This window comes from Drosophila nasuta, chromosome 3 (assembly GCF_023558535.2).
Source record: "Drosophila nasuta strain 15112-1781.00 chromosome 3, ASM2355853v1, whole genome shotgun sequence".
NCBI classification, from domain to species: domain Eukaryota; kingdom Metazoa; phylum Arthropoda; class Insecta; order Diptera; family Drosophilidae; genus Drosophila; species Drosophila nasuta.
In genome coordinates this window covers 40,053,685-40,073,572 of record NC_083457.1, presented here as the reverse complement: position 1 = coordinate 40,073,572, position 19,888 = coordinate 40,053,685, and the positions used below count along the sequence as shown (strand labels likewise).

The 19,888-nt window shown below is 41.5% G+C and overlaps 2 protein-coding genes across 9 annotated transcripts in view; one reads left to right on the top strand and one right to left on the bottom strand.

The window, feature by feature from the left end:
* Nucleotides 1–19,888, top strand: part of LOC132793845 (RNA-binding protein Musashi homolog Rbp6) — a 226,160-nt gene that overhangs the window by 171,600 nt on the left and 34,672 nt on the right. The window lies entirely within an intron of this gene.
* Nucleotides 8,792–9,742, bottom strand: LOC132789985 (adenylate kinase 4, mitochondrial-like). The gene has a single exon (XM_060798366.1). It carries the CDS (start codon nucleotides 9,642–9,644, stop codon nucleotides 8,937–8,939), a length of 708 nt encoding a protein of 235 aa, XP_060654349.1. The 5' UTR covers nucleotides 9,645–9,742; the 3' UTR covers nucleotides 8,792–8,936.

The following is a 19,888-nucleotide window of genomic DNA, read 5'->3' as shown; positions in this document are numbered from 1 at the left end:
CCACAGTGTGGAGAGAGGGGAGAGTGGGAAGAGGAGAGAAGGAGAGCGTTAGCGAGGCCTACGCAAAGTTCAGCTGTTTTGTCACTTATTCACAGCACATTAAACAATTTGCTTTTTACGCCGGCCAATAACAACAACAAGGTTGGCTATAACAGCCAGACCAGCTAGCTAGAGCCCAGAGTCAAAGCAAGAGGAGAGAGACAGGGTGTGGGGGAGGAAGTGGAGAGCTACCCTCGGGGGCTGTCTAGATGGCCTGCTGCCTAGCCAACCGCACATTTTAATTGTTCTCGTCATGAACATGTCATAAAGCAAATCAGATTAAATGCGTCACTTATTATTGTGCCAGTGTGCGTTAGTCGCAGCGTGTGTGTGTGTGTGTGCAGGGTCTGTTCTGTATGTTCTGTATGTGTGTGTGTGTGAACTTTGTTAACTGCGGTCAAATGTGGCGAGCATATCGCGTCGATTGCTTGGGCAGGGATGAAGCCAACATGGGTTGGCAGCATATCGCTTTTATTGCATATTACCTACTCCAAGCAGGCGCACAGTGGCACAAAATTTAGACAAAATGAAGTAGAAATATTAGCATAAAATATTATGAAAGTATTTTCCCAACAACTAAATTTAGTTAAACAATAAATAGTGAGTCAATGCTATGGTTTTTTGCTTTAGAAATCGAAATTATTGAAAATATAAATTTTATTTTATATTTTACAAGCAAAAAATATTTAAAAAGAGACAACAACACATTCCACATACAACAGCCTTAACAAAATATTTAAAAAAAAAATTTACAAAATGTGATTCAATGGTTTGGAATTCAAGTATTAGAAAAATAAATAAAAGAAACTATTCATAAAATTAGCTTGAATAATATATAAATATATATGAAGGAAATTTCTAAGAGAAAGATAAAAAATTAAGTAACTTTCTGTACAAAATTTGATTTAATAGTTTGGGAATAAAATATTAAAAAAATAAATTAATTATACAATAAATAAGCTTGACTAAAATATTGATATAAATGAAATAAATTCCTATTATAAATGTAGAAAAAGAAAATAAATGTCTTTACATTAAACTTGCACCTACATAAATATCAGAAATGTATTTGAACAAAAGTCGCCTTAAGGCCTTAGTTATTGTGACTCACTCTTTTGTATGTTAGAATGAAATTCAGAGTTCAAAATAAATATGAATAAATAAATACAGTGAATTTCTAATAAATATACCTAGAATTCGCACTGCAATATGAATCCATATACTATACTGTTGCTTGCACTGCACTTGTTCCAGTATTAAATGATTGTCTCAATTCTGAAGCTTTCTCAAGCTTTGCAGCTACTCTCCCTATACAAAATGTAGTTGCAATTTGCCTGTGACTCAATTAACTAATCGTAAGCGAAACATTTCATTAGAACTTTGGCTAATTTCTCATAACACAAATCGATTGGCAAACATATGACAAAGTTTTGTTCTTACGCAAAATTGGCAACTAGTTGAGGAAATTAGTTCAACGAAAGTCGGCCAGAGAAAAAGTTTGCCAAACATCAGTCGAGTAAGGGGAGAGATGAGTGTTTGGCTGGCTTTAATTGATTGTTTAAGAACTGTGATAAGTATCTGAAGGCGTCATCTCTTCCTCTTTCTCCCACTTAATCGAGTGATTTTGCCCCACTATGCAGGTTATTACATACGATACACCTTCCCTCGACGATTTGCCACTTTGCTGTTTTGCTGGTGTTAACTTGCATGTTAGATTGTGCGTGCTGCTTAATTAGTTGCAAACTGTTTCCAGAGAGCAGGCAGCAGCAGGACAACACAAGGGATGGGATCAAGGAGCTGGCTGAAGCACTTCATATTATGTTACTTCCTTTTTTGCCTCTCCCCAAACTCCAACTCATTTTGCTTTCAGCTGCATGTTAAGCACACGTTTTAGGCGCAAAGTGTCTGCAAGTTTCGCGTCGCATTAAGTAAATTGACATTGAAAGCGAGCAGGCGAGCGAACGACCGTTTCCGCTTCCGGTTATGTCCGTTGTGTTCCGGTTGCAGTTCCGGTTACAGTTCGCTGCGAATACGGTTATCTGTCTTTTAATCGTTTGAGCAGCAAATATTGATTTCTAATATTGATGCAATTCCATTTTACAAATTTGCATACCAAATTCTGATTGCTCAGGGACTTGGAGACACAGCACACACGCACACACACAACACACGCACACACACACAAACGCATACGTAACGTGTGTGTCTTGTGAGTTGTTGCTAAAAGTCATGAACATGTGTGTGTGTGCCTTTAGTTCTTTTTTGTTTGGCCATCACACACAATGAGAATCGACAGCGAGCGTTACAACGACTCGACTAAGAGGGCAGGTGGGCGTGGCTGTCAGGAGGCGGAGCTGTGCTGTGCTATGCTGGCACTTGACGCGCGCCGGCAACAGTCGATTAGTTGCACAGACACCGAGAAGAGAGAAGAGAAGAAGAACACAACACACACACTCAAATAGTCAGACACAGATACAAAGCGACAAACATACAGATACAGATACAGAGACGAATATCGACAGATAGTGCTTTTTGTTCTGTGTAATCACAGCAACAACGTTGGCAATTTACAAAATGAAAACATAAAATAATAAATACGATTTGACAGCGAACTATTGTACAGAGATATATACGACGGATAGTCAAAAGTATTCCCTTAGACATATGTGAGTATTTGTGTGCGAATGTTGGGCGCATTGAATGCCAAACCGGATGTGTGTCGGTGTGTGTGTGTGTAGAGTGAGCATCTACATAATCATATTATGCTTGACTGGCACGGCAAACCAAGCGCACAAATGTGGGTCCAACTGCATTCAGTTGGCAGCAACAAAACAGAGAGCGAAGAGAGGCAAGGCAAAAGCAGAGATTCAAGTAATTTGACAGGCGACATACATTTCACGTGCTGCACACACACACACACACAACGAGCAGAGCAGTAGCTGGACAGCTGGTAGAGCTGAGGGGGAGCTGAGGCAGAGATCGATGCAGAGTGCAGAGAAGGAAAAACAGCTGCGCAAATCTGTTAGCCCAGTCAGTGAATTGATGAGGGGCAGCTAGCGATAAAAAGGCTTGTGAATTGCCTGGCAAATGGGTTCAGTTCAGTTCGGTTCAGTTTTGCAGTTTTCTGCCATGGATATGGGCCTAGCAAACAGACGGAAAAGACAGCCAGGAGAGACAGACAGACAGACGGAGAGACAGAGAGACAGACAGTCAGACAGTTGGAGCGACAGCGCCACCTGGCAGCTGCCAAAATTGCAAAATTGAAATTGAAATGCGAGTGCTGCTGTAATGTCAGACGTAGAGACAGAGAGACAGACAGACTGGGAGAGCGAGTGCAGCACACGCATGCATAATACGCATACGCAACGTATTGCACTTGGCTGCAGCAGCAGTAGCAGCAGCAACGGCAGCAACTACAACTGCGGCTGTGGCTGTCGCAAAGACAAGCCAAAGCAATTAATGTAATGAGCAGCAGCATGTCAGTTCACAATGTCGACGTCAACATTTTTGCACAAGAATTTTCAATCAGCAGCGGCATTCAAACTCACTCACTGAGTGTTCGAGTGAATATGTGTGTGTGTACGAGTGTGTGTGAGTGCTTGTAATGTGCAAAGGCGTCCAATGTAATTGTTTAAAACCAAGCTACTTAAGTGCAAGCTTGTCTCTCTCTCTCTCACTCTTTCTCTGTGTGCGAACAAACAAAAAGTCCAATCAGGCTTGTATTAATGAGCAAAGGAGTGAAAAGACCGAAAGAGGGAGAGAGATGAAGGGTGGCTGGGCAACCCTTGTGTTTGGAGTGCTGTTCGCATTCATTTGCATTTATGTTTTGTGCCAACTAATTTGAAGCTGCTGTCAGCGAAACAAAACAAAATCAGCGACAAGCCTCAGCTTGACAAGACATGTTGCTACCTGTACGTGCCAACAGCCTCCCCCTCTCTCCTTCCCCATCTCTCTAGCTACCCTCTGGAAGGCGTCCAAGTGCAAATGCAACAACAAAGGCACGCAGACGCTTCCTTTTTTTTTCGTGCCTGCTCGCTCGCCAGCTCACACATGCATACAATATGCATACTCATTAGTTTGGAGTGGTTCCGTCAACAGAAGACGCGCCTTCCCCCCAGCCACCTCCCGCCGCCTTCCTTCTGCTGCTTCTTGTTGTCGACTTGTCAGTCAGTCAGTCTTCATCATCGTCATCATCGCAGTCAGCTACATCCCATCTTCTATTTGTCTGTTTGTCTCGCTCCAAAATAAACAAACCCTTTTTTCTTGCTATTGCTGTTGCTGTCTTGCGCCCATGCCACGCCTTTTAAGTTGCAGCCAATTGTTATTGCAGCATTTGCCGCGCACGAATTGAGAGAGTTGGGCGAGTTGAAGAAGCATTGCAACTTATGCAGCCTTTTTTCCAGCTCATAAATTTTTTTCACAATCTTCTTCGCTTTTTCTTTTGCTTTCCACTTTTATGTTGTTGTTGGTTTTTGCATCGGTCGCCATCGCGTTGGCGGCTTTCAATGTCAACTGGCGCGGCGCAGCGGCCTTTGTTTGACTTGGCTGTCGTGCTCTCGGTCTCATGAATAACTGATTAAAACCTTTTGGGTTTACGCCTGACATGGGCCATGGAGAAGTCTGCCTGCCTGCCTGCCTTGGCTGCCTTGCCGCTCTATGAATGCCCTAGCCTGTTAGCTGCGCCTTTGCTCGCTGCGCTTTCATTTATAAATGACTTGCCAGCGCCGGACAAGAGAGCGGGCATCAAAGGGGGGAGAGTACAGAGAGCGGGGGAAGCAGTGTCACCAGCTGGTTTGGTTATTGTGGCTTTGCTGCAATGATAAATAGCCGCCGTATATACAGCGTATGGATGGCGAATGTTCAAACGTGAAACTAACATAAATGTCGCGACGGGCGGCTGCGTGATTATGCGGTTGTCAATTACCGCAAAGGCCACATAATGTTTGCAAAACTGTTATAAAGGTATAGCACAAAGATGGAAAGTGGCTTCAAGTGTCAATGTAAGCAAATACGTTGTTTATAAAACTGTTATACAACTGTTATATAACTGTTATACTTCTGGTATACTTTTGGGCATTATAGCGGCACGTTTAAACAAATACATCGGTTTTAAAACTGTTATACAACTATATTATTCACATTAATCACTATTTTGCAATGTTCCACACTTGATCTAGACTTTAGAAATTATATTTTAAAGAATATGTCATAGCTAAAACTGTTATACTTTAACAAGTAAAGCTATGAAAGTTTAAATTGAATTAAAATTTAAGTAGAATCCAATGCAACTACACTTCCAACTCATTTATAGATAAAAACTTTTCACCCATAAAATCGAAATATGTTTCTGGCTATTATACGCCCCACAAAAAAAAACGATTGTAAATGACAAACTCAATTGAAATTGCAACATTGAACTCATTTGACAAAGCGAAGGAAACAAGAATTGGGTTTTAAGTGTTCACAAAACTGTCATAAGCGTTCAAAAAGTATTTTACAAGTGCTTCATAAATTTAACATTCAATAAGTTGGCTCAGCTCTTTTTCGCTGTTGTTCCTGGCATTTTACGAGAGTTGCGGCACAAATCTATTAATCTTTAATACCTGCCATAAAAGCTATTCTACGCCGTCGTCGTAGTCATTGAACTGGCGCGCATTCTAATTGGTTTCGTGCAGCTGTTATACTGTGAACTTTTTATGCCCACTCGTAATTTCACAGTGCACTGTGAAGCTGCATAAATTGCACATTCAACAGTCATAACTTGCATCAATTCGCAACTATCATTGAATCCAATTCATACTATGCTGCATAAACGCTGCATTGTTCGCTGTTCGTTGTTCGTTTTTGCAGCTCATAAATACAACATTATTTTCACCGTGAATCGCAGCTCTAACATCGACATTCACGTCGATGTCTTCGTCTTAGTCTTGAGTCTTGTCTGCTGCTGTTGCTGCTGCGCGGTGCGCGTCTCAATTCACTGAACATTTTGCAAATAACAATCGCATTTTTTGAATAATTCAAATCCACTTTGTTGCCTGCTGGCTGCCTGCTTGCCGACTGTCTGTCTGACTGCCTGCCTGCCTGTCTGACTGTCTAACTGTCTGACAGTCGGATTGTCCGTGCTGTAGTCCAATCCAGCTTTCGTTTTGTTCTTTCTTTTGATTCAAGCAAAACGCTGTGCTGTGTGCTCTGTGGCATAAGAAAGGCAAGCGCAGCTTTTGCCGTATGTTTCAACTCGCTTTTGTTGTATGTGTGTTTGTGTGTGTGGGTGAAGGAAGTGGCATAAAAAATGTATAGCATAGTTTTCTGCGCTCGCAGCACCCTTGCACGCACACTGGCGCACAATTAGAGCTGGCACTATTATTAGGCAGGCAATGCATTCAAATATTTAAGCTTTGCATCATTCATGTGCTCGCTCAACTCTACTCGAAATTGCAGTTTTACGATTTAAATTTTATATTTAAATTTCGCGTTTCGAAATTAAAAAACCAAATTGCGCAATGGCAACGCTTTCGTTTCTTATTTTTTATTTTTATTTTTTGTGATTTCATTTAGTTGCTTCGCTAGAGAATGATTGAGCGGGAGTGTGGATAGGGACAGTAAATGGGAATAAGTATGGTGGGAGGAATGGGAGGATAGGGAAAGGCAACGGGCATCGAGAGAGCGTGCCCACAATTCAAAAATCAATTTTCATTTGCAAAACGATTACATTCACATTCATTCAATGTTCGTTGGTTCGCAGTTTGCTTTTTTCTGCTGCTGCTGCTGCTGCCATGTGTATGTGTTGTTGTTGTTGTTGCTGTTGTTGTGCTGGTGCGCTGCTATCGGTTCTCTTACACTCGAATGAACTTTTATTCAATTTGCAAAGCAACCACAAGCTGCACAATAGCCGTTTTAAACACTCAACCAACCATCGAACCAGCGAGTTTCCAACCATCCAACCAGCTACATAGCCAGCCAGCCAGCCAGCGAGATCGAGCGGCCATTTCGTCATTTCGTCCCTGCTCCACCAGGAGTACAACTTGTCCCGTCTCTTTCCGGGCTCTTCATCAAGCTACCTCAACCTCAACCTCATCTATATAACAGTAGCAGCCGCAGCCACAGAGTCAGAGCCACGTTTCTCATCCTGCTCGTCAACTGACATTTGCATGTCCAACTGTCTGCACTTTCTGTCCATGCTGTCTGACGTTCCGGCTTCGTTCATTTAAATGCGGCTTTGGAGGCTGCCACAGTCAACCGACTAAAATATTCTCCTACTCTCTGTGCAATTTTCGTGCGTTTTTGTCGAATTTCTTTCATTTTCTTCCCATCTAGATTTGTTTTTTTTTTGGGGGGGGTTTTTGGCAAATTTGAATGCATTTATTCATGCGCTTACTGTAATTTGCAATATTGACAGACTGTTATACAACTGGTATACGCAAACTGTTATACAACGAACTGTTATACATTTTGAGAAACTGTTATACATTGTGTAGCAAGCAAATATGCAAGCCAGAGCTTTTCATTTTAATACTGTCGCATACATCATGCTCACCTCCTCCAACCCCCGCTTATGCCTCACAAAGCACGTAATGGGCCAACTAAAGACTGGCGCAGAGCAAAAAGAAAATGTAAGTATGTAAAAAATGAAACAAATACATAATAAACAAAACAATGGCGAAGGGCAGCTGGCAACAAACAAAAGAATGCGCTCGTAAAACCGAGATTTAGGCCGTGCCACATTTGTGACCAAAAATACACACATACAAAGAGAAAGCGAGAGAGACACAGAACAGGAGCAAAGCCCGTAGAATGGCACAGGAAGCGACAGGAAACAGGACAAAGCAAGCAGCAGAGGCTTGGTCCTGGGCCTGGGCCTGAGCTTGGGGTTCTGCTCATTTTATGCGCTAACTGAATCAGCCCGACAACCATTAACTGAGGCCATTTTATTCAATTTTGCTACCCTCCTGCTCCTGCTCCATCCTGTTGTAGCCCCCAATAACAGCAGCAACAACAAAAAAACGAAGCAGGACAACCGAACAAAAAGGACAACGCAAAAACGGAAAACGGAAGTGTGTACGCAGGTTAGACAGGAGTTTGAAGCTGCAGCCGCAATTGTAGCTGAAGCTGAAGCTGAAGTCGAGACCGAAGCTGAAGCTGTCGCTATTGCTGAAACTGAAGCTGGAGCTGGACTGTAGTGGATGCTACGTGTGACAATAATAAAAGTTTTTATTGCCGTCGCACACAGCTGCGACAGAGCCTGCCTGCCATTCTGCCTGCCATTTGCCGAGTAGATCTAGAAATTAGCCTTCGTCTGAGCCATTTCTCGTCATAGCGCCTCCTCCTTGCTCCTCTTCGCCTAGTCGTAGTCGTAGCACTCTGCACTCGCACATGGAATAATCTCAGTCGTAAATTTTGTGCAACAATGTTTTGAAAAATGCCAAATAGCCCAAACAAAATTCCAAACGTACTAACTCAACACTGCAGTGCATGCGGTTGCCCAACTCCCCAAGAGAGGAAGAGAAATGGCTTTTTCCCCTAGCAGAGTTATACGACTCTAGCACTCGAACCCAAGATCAGAGAGCGGGACTCGCATTTCAACTTTGTGGTTTAAAGTCTCAAAAGAAAAAGCAACTCTTCAAACAGAAATCAAGAAGAATCTGTTAAAATTTACTTTGATAATCAAATCAGAGTACCGAGATAATCAAATCAGCTCAGAGGTAGAATTTAGCCAGAAATCTTACAATATCTTAACCATAAAAACGCTTCGCTATACGAGTAATTGCATATTAATTTACTTATTTACTGATGATCTGAATTTACGCGAACTAATTATTATGTGATAAACCAAAACTGAAATTCTGAATTATGAAATGAGCGTTACAAATAGATTATTACGGCACAAGCTAAAAAACAACTTAAGGTTTACAAGTCAGCAAGTCGAGATTTCTTTTTGGCCTAAAACTTCTTATGGCCGACAATCCCCAACGTTTCACAAGATATCTCTCGACCATGGGCCAAAGTATCTGATGATGTCGCCCCGTAATCGTGTGCAACAAGTGTCGCTTTCTATAAAAGCCGATCACCGGATTCATTTGCTTATCGAATGCCGAGAGGCGAGCCATCACCACCTTGGGACGATCGTCCGCCCGACGCTCTAAACGTTCACCCGTCACATCATCTAAACCGGGCACCAAAGGCGCCTTAACACCCATATTGTAGACACGTCCCGATGGCACATGAACTAGACGAAACTTGAGCATCTCCATTATGGCCTCGTCGGGTATTTGCAGATTGATGACCATGTCCAAATTCGCCACATTCTCCAAGTGCTTCGCCTGGGTAACATTGCGCGGAAAACCGTCCAAGATCCAATTACGATTGCCAGCCTTATAGATGGCAGTCCCAATCACACCGAGGAGCAGAGCATCCGGCACTAGCAAACCCTTGCGTGTATATTTCTCCGCCTCCTTACCGAGCGGGGTGTGTTCATTGATGTGCTTCCGCAGAATATCGCCAGCCGCAATATGAACTGCTCCATACTTTTTAACAATCTTCTCAGAGATGTGGCCCTTGCCACTGCCGGGGGGACCCATGATGAGAGCACGGAAACCACGAAGTCGCATGCTTACAAACAAATTTGGAAATATGTTAAAAGAGAACCAAAAATTAATTTAGAAAAAACTCATTGAGTGCTTAGACAAATAACGAAATGAAATTTTTGCGCAGTGTAATTTGAAAATAGTTGAAGCGAAGTAGAAGTAGAATAGTTGATGACGCGAACAAATGATGGAAATTTGAGCGAGCATATTTTTTATTATGACCATGGCCGAGAGTCCGCATGCGTCTTCGTTTTGGTTGCTTTTGAACGAAGGGCCCTCAAGTGGCCTACGTGTGTCACATGCACAATGGAGCACAGACGCAAGCAAGCATTCAACTACAACTGTAGGCATTCATTCGCTCTTCTTCTCCCTTTGCCTCTGCTTCTGCCTCTGCCTCTGCCTCATGCCGCACCATTAGCTATCGTCTTTTGTTTTTGAAAAATTGTCTACTTCATTTGGGCCTCTGCAACACGAAAATGGCCATGAAATATAACAGTACTCATTATGTTGGGATTACGATGCAATCAACGCAGAAAAAAGTGTCAGTCAAATAAATCACTCGCCCCCGAAAAGCGAGGCATGAGGAATGGGCGGCACTCAACCGCCAGCCAACCACCACAGCCACACACCACCGCACAGCTACCATCGCAATCTACACCCAAGAAGCATCCACCACACTCTGTGCACGCATTGCGACTTGACAGAAGCACGCAAAATATATTCTTCTTTTTTTCATCGTTGTATTTTTCGGGCCTCTGCAGGCCTGGCAATGTCAACGTCAAGAGTGCCAACCGTTTGTCTGCCTTGTTGTGCAAGTGTGTGTGTGTGTGTGTGTGTGCTATGTGTGTGTGTCCAAAATGGGAGCATAGTTGAAGCTGACAGCAACGACGACATTGGAATCGGAGAAGGCGTCGACTCGCTGCGACTCTGCGGCTGCTGTCAGTCCACTTTGTGCGCCAAAATGAATGGCGATGGTTTGTTACAGTTTCACTCAAGGGAAGCTCAGGGTGGCGGGGTGATGGAGGAGGGGGAGGGGCAACACGCTTGCAGAGTGGCAAATTTTTTTAATTATGCACTTCAAGCGTTATTCGTTTCGTTCTCCCAAAATAAATGGTCAGCTAATCAGCGCTAAGTAATTTTCTTGTGATTTCCCACAGATTTCACATAATGAAAACTGATTGGAAATTTCAAGCGGGGGAGCGCGAAGAACAAACCAAAAAAAACATACCGGGAATTGAGAAATAAGTATGCTAATTGCAACCCTTAATACGCAATTTTGGGAATTATAAGCCGCAAAGGCGTTAAATTTATGCAAAGGCATTTACAAGACTCGAAGACAGCATTCAATTAATTTAATTATATTCGTCGACAATGTGATTTGGGATTTCGAATTATGGGTAATTGCATGCGTAAAAAGAATATGCTGGGAAGACATTTGTGAATAAATAAAAGAAATATGGAATTGGAAAAGCTAACGATTTAGTAAAGAATTTAAATTTGATATTTTTTTATTTCATTAATAAATACAATAAAACGAGACATAAATAAAATATGAAATCTTATTTTTAAGTTTCAATAAAATTCAACACTTATAAAAACTCTTTCCTACTTACCACTTTTTCATATAACAATTGTAAAAGTCAGTTTCGCTGCTTGAATATTAATCTGTATGAAATATATATAACAGTTCTTTATAATCAACTCCTTAGACTCTCTACATCACAGTTCTCCAGCACTTGTGTTAATTATTTGGAAATGATAGTTCTTTAGCTGGAAATCGACTTTTCTTTGCTCAATTATAAGTTTTTCGCCCATTATTTTCGTAGTCGCAAAGTGTAAATCGTTCAGCAGAGAACAATTTTAGACTAGTGCAGAACTCGTGACAACAGCAGTGAATAGAGCAACAAATGAGCAAGCGATTTGCTCCTGTGGCGACTACCAGACACACACACACACACACACTTTCCCCTGGACTTCCTGCGATCCCCTCTCCACAAATGTGGGCCCAGGCCAGCCATGAGTTGTACTAGCAGCAGCTTATCTCAGTTTCATTACAGTTATTGTCGTTGTCATCAGCTCTAGTGTGTTGCATGTGCCACAATGTTGACTAAAACTGTGCGCGAGCATAAAACTCCAAGTTGCCAGCAGACCCGGCGGGCAGTCAACCCCGCAACTCCTTCCCCTTTCCCCTTTCCAGTGCCCTTCTTACTTCTTAGCTGCAATTTCGTATATACACAACAACAGGAGCAGCAGCCACAGCCATAGCATCAGCAAGGACAACAACAATAAGAGCAACACTTCCGTTAGCTGCTTGAAATAAAAACTTGATTCTATAGGGAGCTAGCGCGAGTAGCGAAGCAGATGGGGAAGGGGGAAAAGTGAAGTGTGGTTGGGCAAGCAATTCTAAGCACCGCAACAAAAGCTGAGCACAACATCAACATCTAAATGCAATGCCATACAGCAACAGCAGCAGCAACAACAAAAAGAATGCAAAAAACGCAGTTTCCGTGCGGCGAAACAAGCAAAAACAAAAAAATATATAAAGAAAGAGTGCTGCAACAACAGCAACAAAATAGAGGCAGAGAGAGAGAGGGAAAAAATGTGAAAGAAAGAAAAAAATACTTAAGCGCTTGCAGCGTCGATTTGTGCCGCCCACCAAAGACGCTGGGCGTTAGCAACGCCTGCTTTTGTTGGGGGGCGTGGCAGTGCCAGCTTCACACTTGAACACGTAGCAAGCCCGCGGCATTCACCAGTTCCCCTTCCCCTTCCCCCTCCGCCGCTACCCTCCTTAGCAACTCCTTTGCGTTTGGCTGCGTTTTAAGCACTGGCAGAGCTTAAAAGTATGCTACAAGTTTTTGCATTTGCTTAAAAGCCGCCCTCGCTCCCCTTTCTCCTCTTTTTTGGTCGTTTGGGGTGTCGTTCGAACCAATTTGGTCGAAAATGGCATTTAGCATATAAAATTTATGTTTTTGCCAAAATGCTTTTTCTATTTGCTACAGTACTGTGCATTGTTTTGCGTCGCTGTCGTTGCCGTTGTTTTGTGGTTGTTATTTTAGTCGATTTTAAACATTTTGATGCGTATTTCAAGCGTTTGCATAAATTGATTTATTTAGAATTGAAAATGCTGGCAACAGCTGCAACAATGTAGCTGTCTCTCGCTCTCTCGTTTCCAACCTCTCTCTCTCTCTCTCTTCGCCTCTTCATGCCATGTCTTGCTGTCTAACCATCTGCTTGGTTATTTGTCTGCTTTGTGTCTGATTTATTAGTTTCGTTTTAAACATTGCGGTTTGCCTCGACAAGGTTCTAACTCGCAATGCTTCGTATCGCATCGCTTTGCATCCTTTTGGTATTACCGAATACGTTAAATAATAAATAAACATAATGAAATATATGCAGAGATGCCCAGGCATGTTGTATCTTCATATGTTCAACTGTCCGATTGTACGCTCTCTTTCTCTTTCTCTCGATGTGTGGCTGCTGTCCAGTTGTGTCTGTTGGTTAGGCATAAACTCGTTTATCTGCAACGTATACGAAATATATATATTTTCTACCCACGTCAGCGTAGGTGCCAGAACAACAACAACAACTACAACTACAACGACAGCAGCCTTGGGGGTTGGGTCAACAGTTTCGGTAGCTGTTTGGCGGTGACGTTTTTGTATAATTAATTTTTCTTGTTCAGTGGTTTTGTACAATCAACATTCGATGTAAAAACACTGCAAACAAGTGCAACGCATACAAGCGCACTTAAAGTGCACACACACACATATACACACACACACACTCGCACACTCGCTTGCACACTCATGTGTGTGGATGCCACCGCAGGACTTAACACCGAACAACTACAACTCTAGAACGAAAGAGCTTGGCTGCTGGACAGCAGCATCCTTTGCTAGCAAGTGTGTGTGTGTGTGTGCTTTTTTTTTGACTATGTGTGTGTGTGTGTGCGCTCTTGGGCTGCTTGCATATGCATGCGAAAATGTTAAAGCAAATAAGAAAGAGTGTGAAAACGAGCAGCTTGTCATGTAAACAAGTAAACCAATAAGTGCATCTGTGTGTAGTGTGTATGTCCCCCCTTTGTATGTGTGTGTGTGTGTAGAGAGTGAGAGTGTGACCAGGCTTTAAAAATGCCAAGTAGTCCTCTCTCTTGCTATGTGTGCTGTGGCAGTCACCTAAGAAGTTTACTTCAAAAATACGACGACAAACACATTTCCATATTTATTTAGCATAATACAATTATTTAAGCCAGCTTTATGGCATTTCTTTTTCGGTCTATGCTGCTTTTCAACTCGATTTTAACTTACTTTTCTCTCGAGAGAGCTTTTTGGTATTAAAGAGCAAAACAGTAGTATACTTTCAGCTTCAGTATTGAAATTTCGTCCATGTTTCTTTACTACAATATTCTTAGCTTTACAATTCGAGTCTTTTTATAAACATATTAGTTAGATTTAAATATTTTGCTTTTTCTTTTATTCTTAGCATGCATTCTTTTATTACAAATTTGCTCAAATTAAGTCTGTAAGTCTGACTACAATTTGACATCAATATTTTCAACAAATGCTCTTTTTTTATGGAATTGCAGAAATCAAATGAATATTTTGACTTTAAATAGTTTCTTAATGTTGTTGGTATTGAATGGAATACTTTATTGTAAATCAACTCCACAACTTTCACTATACCTTTCGATATAACCTGTTCTTGGTTGGAGCATCACAAATTTGAATTAAATTTTGAAACTAAAATCATTGTTTCAACTTAAGAACAAGTAAAATAGCTAGAGTCGACTGTGCTCCAATAGAAGCAAAACAGTGCGGTAATATTATTAAATTATACAGTATTAATATACCGCATAAATACCCAAATATACTCAAAATGCTATAATCAAATTCGCTTTCATCTGAAAATGAAAGAAGAAACTTAATGAGCAACTGTCAAGATTAAACTCTTCTATAATTAAACACTGCAAAAATACTAAAATATACCAAGGACTATAATCACATTAATTAATCAAATTAATGTGCAAATTTTAAGAATAAAGCTTAATATTTTATATTAACATTAAATATCAATCTTTTGTTTTCATAATTTTTAGAAATCATCAAATTTCTCTATAACTTTCACCTCCCAAATAAATCAAAAGATGCTGCAAAAAACACATTTATTTACTGCTCTCGATGTTAAAGCTGACGCTTCTATTGCAATTTAAATTCGAATACATAGATTTAAGAGTAACTATTTAAAAAAAAGAAAAGAAAATCTCCCACTTCGCTCTAGGGGATGCTATGAGCGCCTTGTTAGCTTTGCAACTTGAAACTCATTGCCGTTGGGTTGCCGCCTCTGGCCACGCCTACAGCCGCTCCCAGCATTCTTTTTTATTCAGTTTCTTTATTTTTTGGCAAATAAAAAATTGTTTAATGAATTACGCGCTTCACTTTTTCCAGCTTGTTCCTTTAGCTTTTTATTTTTATTGTAGTTGTTGTTCGCTGCTGTCTTTGCTGTTGTTGTTGGTTTCGTTGGCTGTTTATACAATTTGTTTACGCAACGCGTGACGCTTAAATGCTAAATAATGCAAATGTAAATGCGTCGCATTGTTTGGCTTTGTATTTGCCTCAATTGTTGTTTCTGTTTTTCTTTTAGCCTTTTACTTCTCGCCCTCTCTCTCTGTATGTGTGTTATTCTTGCAAGCCCTTTTTAAAATGCCCTTTCAGGGGCTCAACGCGTTGGCTTAGACAATCTAATTGATAGCTGCAGGCAAGCAAGTGACTTTAGGACTTAGCTTTAAGGATTTTATGTAAGTGCTAAATGCGCTCAGCAACAGCAAATGTGTCTTCAAGATAATAGTTGAAATCGAAATGGAACGATTAAAGTCAAAAGAAATGGTTTAGAATTCAACACAAATAAAAATAAATGTTTGACAAAAATTGAGATAAGATTTAATAGTTAATAAAAGAAGAGCATTTGCTGTTTCGATCTGCTTTGTTACTTTTGAATTTCGAATTCATTTTCTTACGCATCGGAAAACGCAATGAACATGGCAGAAATTAACATATTTTTTGTTGTTGTTGTGATCGATTAATGTGCGGGGGACTAACAAGTGGACCCAACAAAATACAAAAAAAAAGGAAACGGGGAATTTTACAATTGGTCAAAAGACATTGGCCGCAGCATTTTAAAGGCGTTCCCTGAGGGCGGACAGGGCGACAGGCAGACGACACGAGGCCTCCAAGAAGACATCGCATAGAGTTTTCTGTGTGTGTGTGCAGTTTTTTTTGGGGGGCATTTTCTAACTTATGATTCGCGAAAAAATTACATTAGAATTGCAAATTGGCAGGCGGTGGCGGTGGCGGTGACTAAATAAAAGTTGTGTCTTTTGCCACAGCAAACAGCAACAGAATTTGATTTAGCGAGTTTCGTTGGAAGGAGACCATAGAGAGAGAGGACAACGACAACAACAAAAACAAAACAAACAAACTCAAACATTTATGACAATAACTTCTTAAATGCGTTCGTTGTTGCCGGTTGCGAGCTGTTGGTTTCTGCCTTACAGCGCAGGCATCTGCTTGCCCCAAGTTATGTAAGGATATGCAGGGGACACGCCTCCCTCCTCTCCCCTCTCCTTTCTCTCTGTAGAGCACTTTCTCTCTCTGACTGCTGCTCTACGTCTCCGGGGCTGCCGTTGAATTGAATTACTTTTGCGCCAGTTGAAATTTCAATTGCCCGGGCGGGCCCAAGGAGGCGGTAGAGGGTAGAGAGGGATGAGAGGGGAGTGAAGGTGGAACAAAGTCAGCAAGCAGCACAAAAGGCGAAAGGCAAACGACAGCAAGGACGACGCACATGTGCAGCCATATGCAATGGCAGCGGCGGCATTGCACTGGCCGGAAACGGAAATGCATGCTGGCATTTTAGCATGGCACCCACACACACACACACACACACACACACACACACATAGTTGTACACTCACATTGGCGTACACTCAATGGGCACATGCTGGGAGTTGGGGCATACAAATGAGGCGTTGAATAATTGAAGACATAAATTCGCACTTGCACACAAAAAAAAGCAATGGTATTTTTTCCACGCTCGCGCTACACTTTTCATTCTCTCTCTCTCTCTTTGTCACATTCTCTCTCTTTCTCACTTTTGCGATTTGGCTGTTTTTTTGTGTTATTATTATTCGCTCGTTCTTCTGCCGAGTTTTGGGGCATCGTCCAATGCTTCCGGTCAACCTACCGCCATTCGCTTTTTTATTCTTATATACAGCGATTCTCCCGCTCTCTCTCTCTGTCTTTCTCTCTTGCTATCTCAGCATGTTTAATTCACAATCTCGGGCACAGCGGTGCGACCCGGTGCCACCTTTGCACTCAAGTGCGCATTCAGAGAACAGTTTCGCCCACGCGCTTCCATCTCCAGCTTTCAGCTTTCAGCTTCGAGGTTCGAGCTCGTGACCCCCAACAGCGAGAGAGCTCTGCTGTGCTGGGCAGAGAGTTGCTCGTTTAACTTTCATGAAATTATAATTTGCTTTGTAATTCGAGCATCCTTAGCAGGCCGAGCAGGACCTGGGGGCCAAACGTAGACCAAACCGAACCGAACCAAGCCAAACCTAACCAGACCAGCAGCCCTAGCAAAGCATATAACTACACATTGAAAATATTTTAATTAACGAAAATTGTTCAGCAAGTTGTTTTCATATACCTATACACACATAACGTTGGATGTCGGACAAGTTTAGACGGCTGTCCGGGAGTTGTGAACCAGTCGGAAAAACCAATCCCATTAGAAATCTCAATTCCACTCGCAAGTCCAAGTCCTAGTCCTTGCGAAATATTGAGCAGCTGCTTTCGTTTGAATCAAAAACACACACACACACGCATACACATGTACTTTATGTAGACTTACTCTTAGTGAGATCTCATGTGGAATCGCACTCCACAAAGTACATATATCTTACTTATGCTCGCAAAGATTAAAAGTTTTTCACTGCCGAGGCATGCAAGTTCTTGCCTAAGCTGTAACATCTTTGTATGAACCCGTCTCCCATCTTCCATCTCCCCTTCTCGTTCCTCCTCGGGGTCGCTTTTTGTGCGCTCGTCTTCATTTTTTGTATATAACCCGCTCAAGTTGTTGGCCTGCCACAAAATCTGCCCCAATATGTGTGCGTGTGTGTGTGTGTGGGCGCACAAAAGCCCGACCCCCAAGAGAAAGCAAACGCAGTTGGGAGGGGGAGAAGGGAGTGAACCTTTTCAAATCCGAAATCGATATTAATTAAATTTTAGTAGCTAACGCGAATCTGTGTGGACTTTGCGTGTAGCCATGCAAAAGCTTAAGAATCTTTTCAGCAAACGTTGCAGAAAAGGTGGCAAAACTTTCCTTTTTTTTCTTTTCTGTTGTTGGTGCTTCTTGTGGCCATCTCATTAAAAGTGATGACAAGTTGTAGGCTTTACAGTGGAGAGCTCTTTTCATTAGTATAAAATACATGTAATGGACAGCTCAATAATAGCAGGCCATTACCCCCGGAATTGCTAACTTATCCCTAAGATTTGTATGGCCAAGCACGCAGATGATGGAAAATAATGTGCAAATCAGGCAAAACGTGAAATCGACCCGAAAAAAAACACACAGTTGGCAACTGAGTTGTTGCCACCCAAAAGTTATTTTAAGCAGCATTATCAATTGCTATTAAAGCTTAGCTGAGGCTATTAGTAAGGTAACTGATAGGAAGGTTAAACGCAACGCCGAGAATTGCAGAGAGGCGTCACTCCGCACTTACAAAAAGGATAAGAAATAAGGATTATTCATAACATTGTTAATAGAGTAGAAGAGTAGACAAACAGTGCTCTCAAAATGGAGAAACTTTACTAACATTAAGAATCGAATGGAAGAGCAGCTAAACACTTGTATGAGAATCGCAATGAAGTGCCGCAATGATTTCATTGTCTTTTAAAAAAAACAGTTTCTTAACGTAACACGGAGAAGGCTACTCTGAGAACAGCCGTAGTGATAGTCTTTTCAAATGCTTAATCACAACATTGAGAATCGACTAAAATACCAGTCAAATCATTGAGAATCGACTAGAAGAGCAGCCAGAAACTTCTATGAGAACTTCAGCTAAGTGTGACACTGATTACATTTTGTTTCCAAACAGTCACATGAAGAATCGTCTAGAACATCAGGTACAGTTACTGATATAAGAATCGCAGAAAAGAGCTGCTCTATTTAAAATAGGTTAAACGCAACATTGAAAATCGCCTCGATGGGCAGTTACTTACTGATTTGAGAAGCAAACAAAAAGGTGAAATGTAACATTGAGAATCGACTAGAAAATAGCTACTCAATACTATGGGAATTGCAAAGAATGTTGTGGATCGAACAGAAGAACAGCAATTCCCTGCTATGAAAGTCACATAGACGCATCCCACAAACAGCAGTGACAAGCTGCAAACATGTGTGGTAAGCAATGAAAACTGTCAACATTGCTGTGGTTGCTGCTACGAGGGAACTTTCCAAGTTATAAATAATAACTGAGGGGATTGGTTTTTTTCTCCATATGCGAAATCAAACAACTGTGGTTGGCAACGCAGCAACTGCTTATATCATCTTCATATTCAATTGAGAACCCAAATCAACCAACCGCATTAAAAACTCTACTTCATTTCCGTGACAAGCTGTACACAAACACAACAAGCACACAAACACATACACAAGCACATACACACATTCATATGTAAATATTGTTTGTGCTCGCTTTGTGTTGTGTTGTGTGTGCTGTGACCTTTGGTAAGCTAAGGGCAGCTGTTGTGACCTCTCGCTTGCTCTTTACCTCGATTTGCTTGCCATAAAATTTCACTCTTTCTTCCATTAATAGTTGATCTACTAAGCCAAGGGCATAAACTATGCAAAAGCTTTTCCATCATTGCCATTTGCCATTCAGTGCAAGTTCTTCTCCCTCTCTCTCTCTCTCTCTCTCTCTCTCTCTCTCGTTCTCTGTCTGGTATTGCTGTCTCTGTTGCACTTAATTGCTCAAATCTCCATACACAATTTAATATTCATACTTGCGTTTCATTCGTGATGCTAATGTTGTGGGTCCGCAACGGACGCAACAAAACCAATGTTGCGGATTACAAATCTGAATCCTTTTTTAATTGAAATACACTCGCAGTCGTACTTAGTACATACATATATACAAATGTATAAATCACCCGCTGTGCCATGCTGACTCCGCTCATTAATGCCGTCGTCGTCGTCGTTGTTGTTGTTGCTGCTGC

What these genes read in the sequence shown, in the direction of transcription:
- LOC132789985 (XM_060798366.1), bottom strand. Translation starts at nt 9,644, where the DNA reads ATGCGACTTCGTGGTTTCCGTGCTCTCATCATGGGTCCCCCCGGCAGT.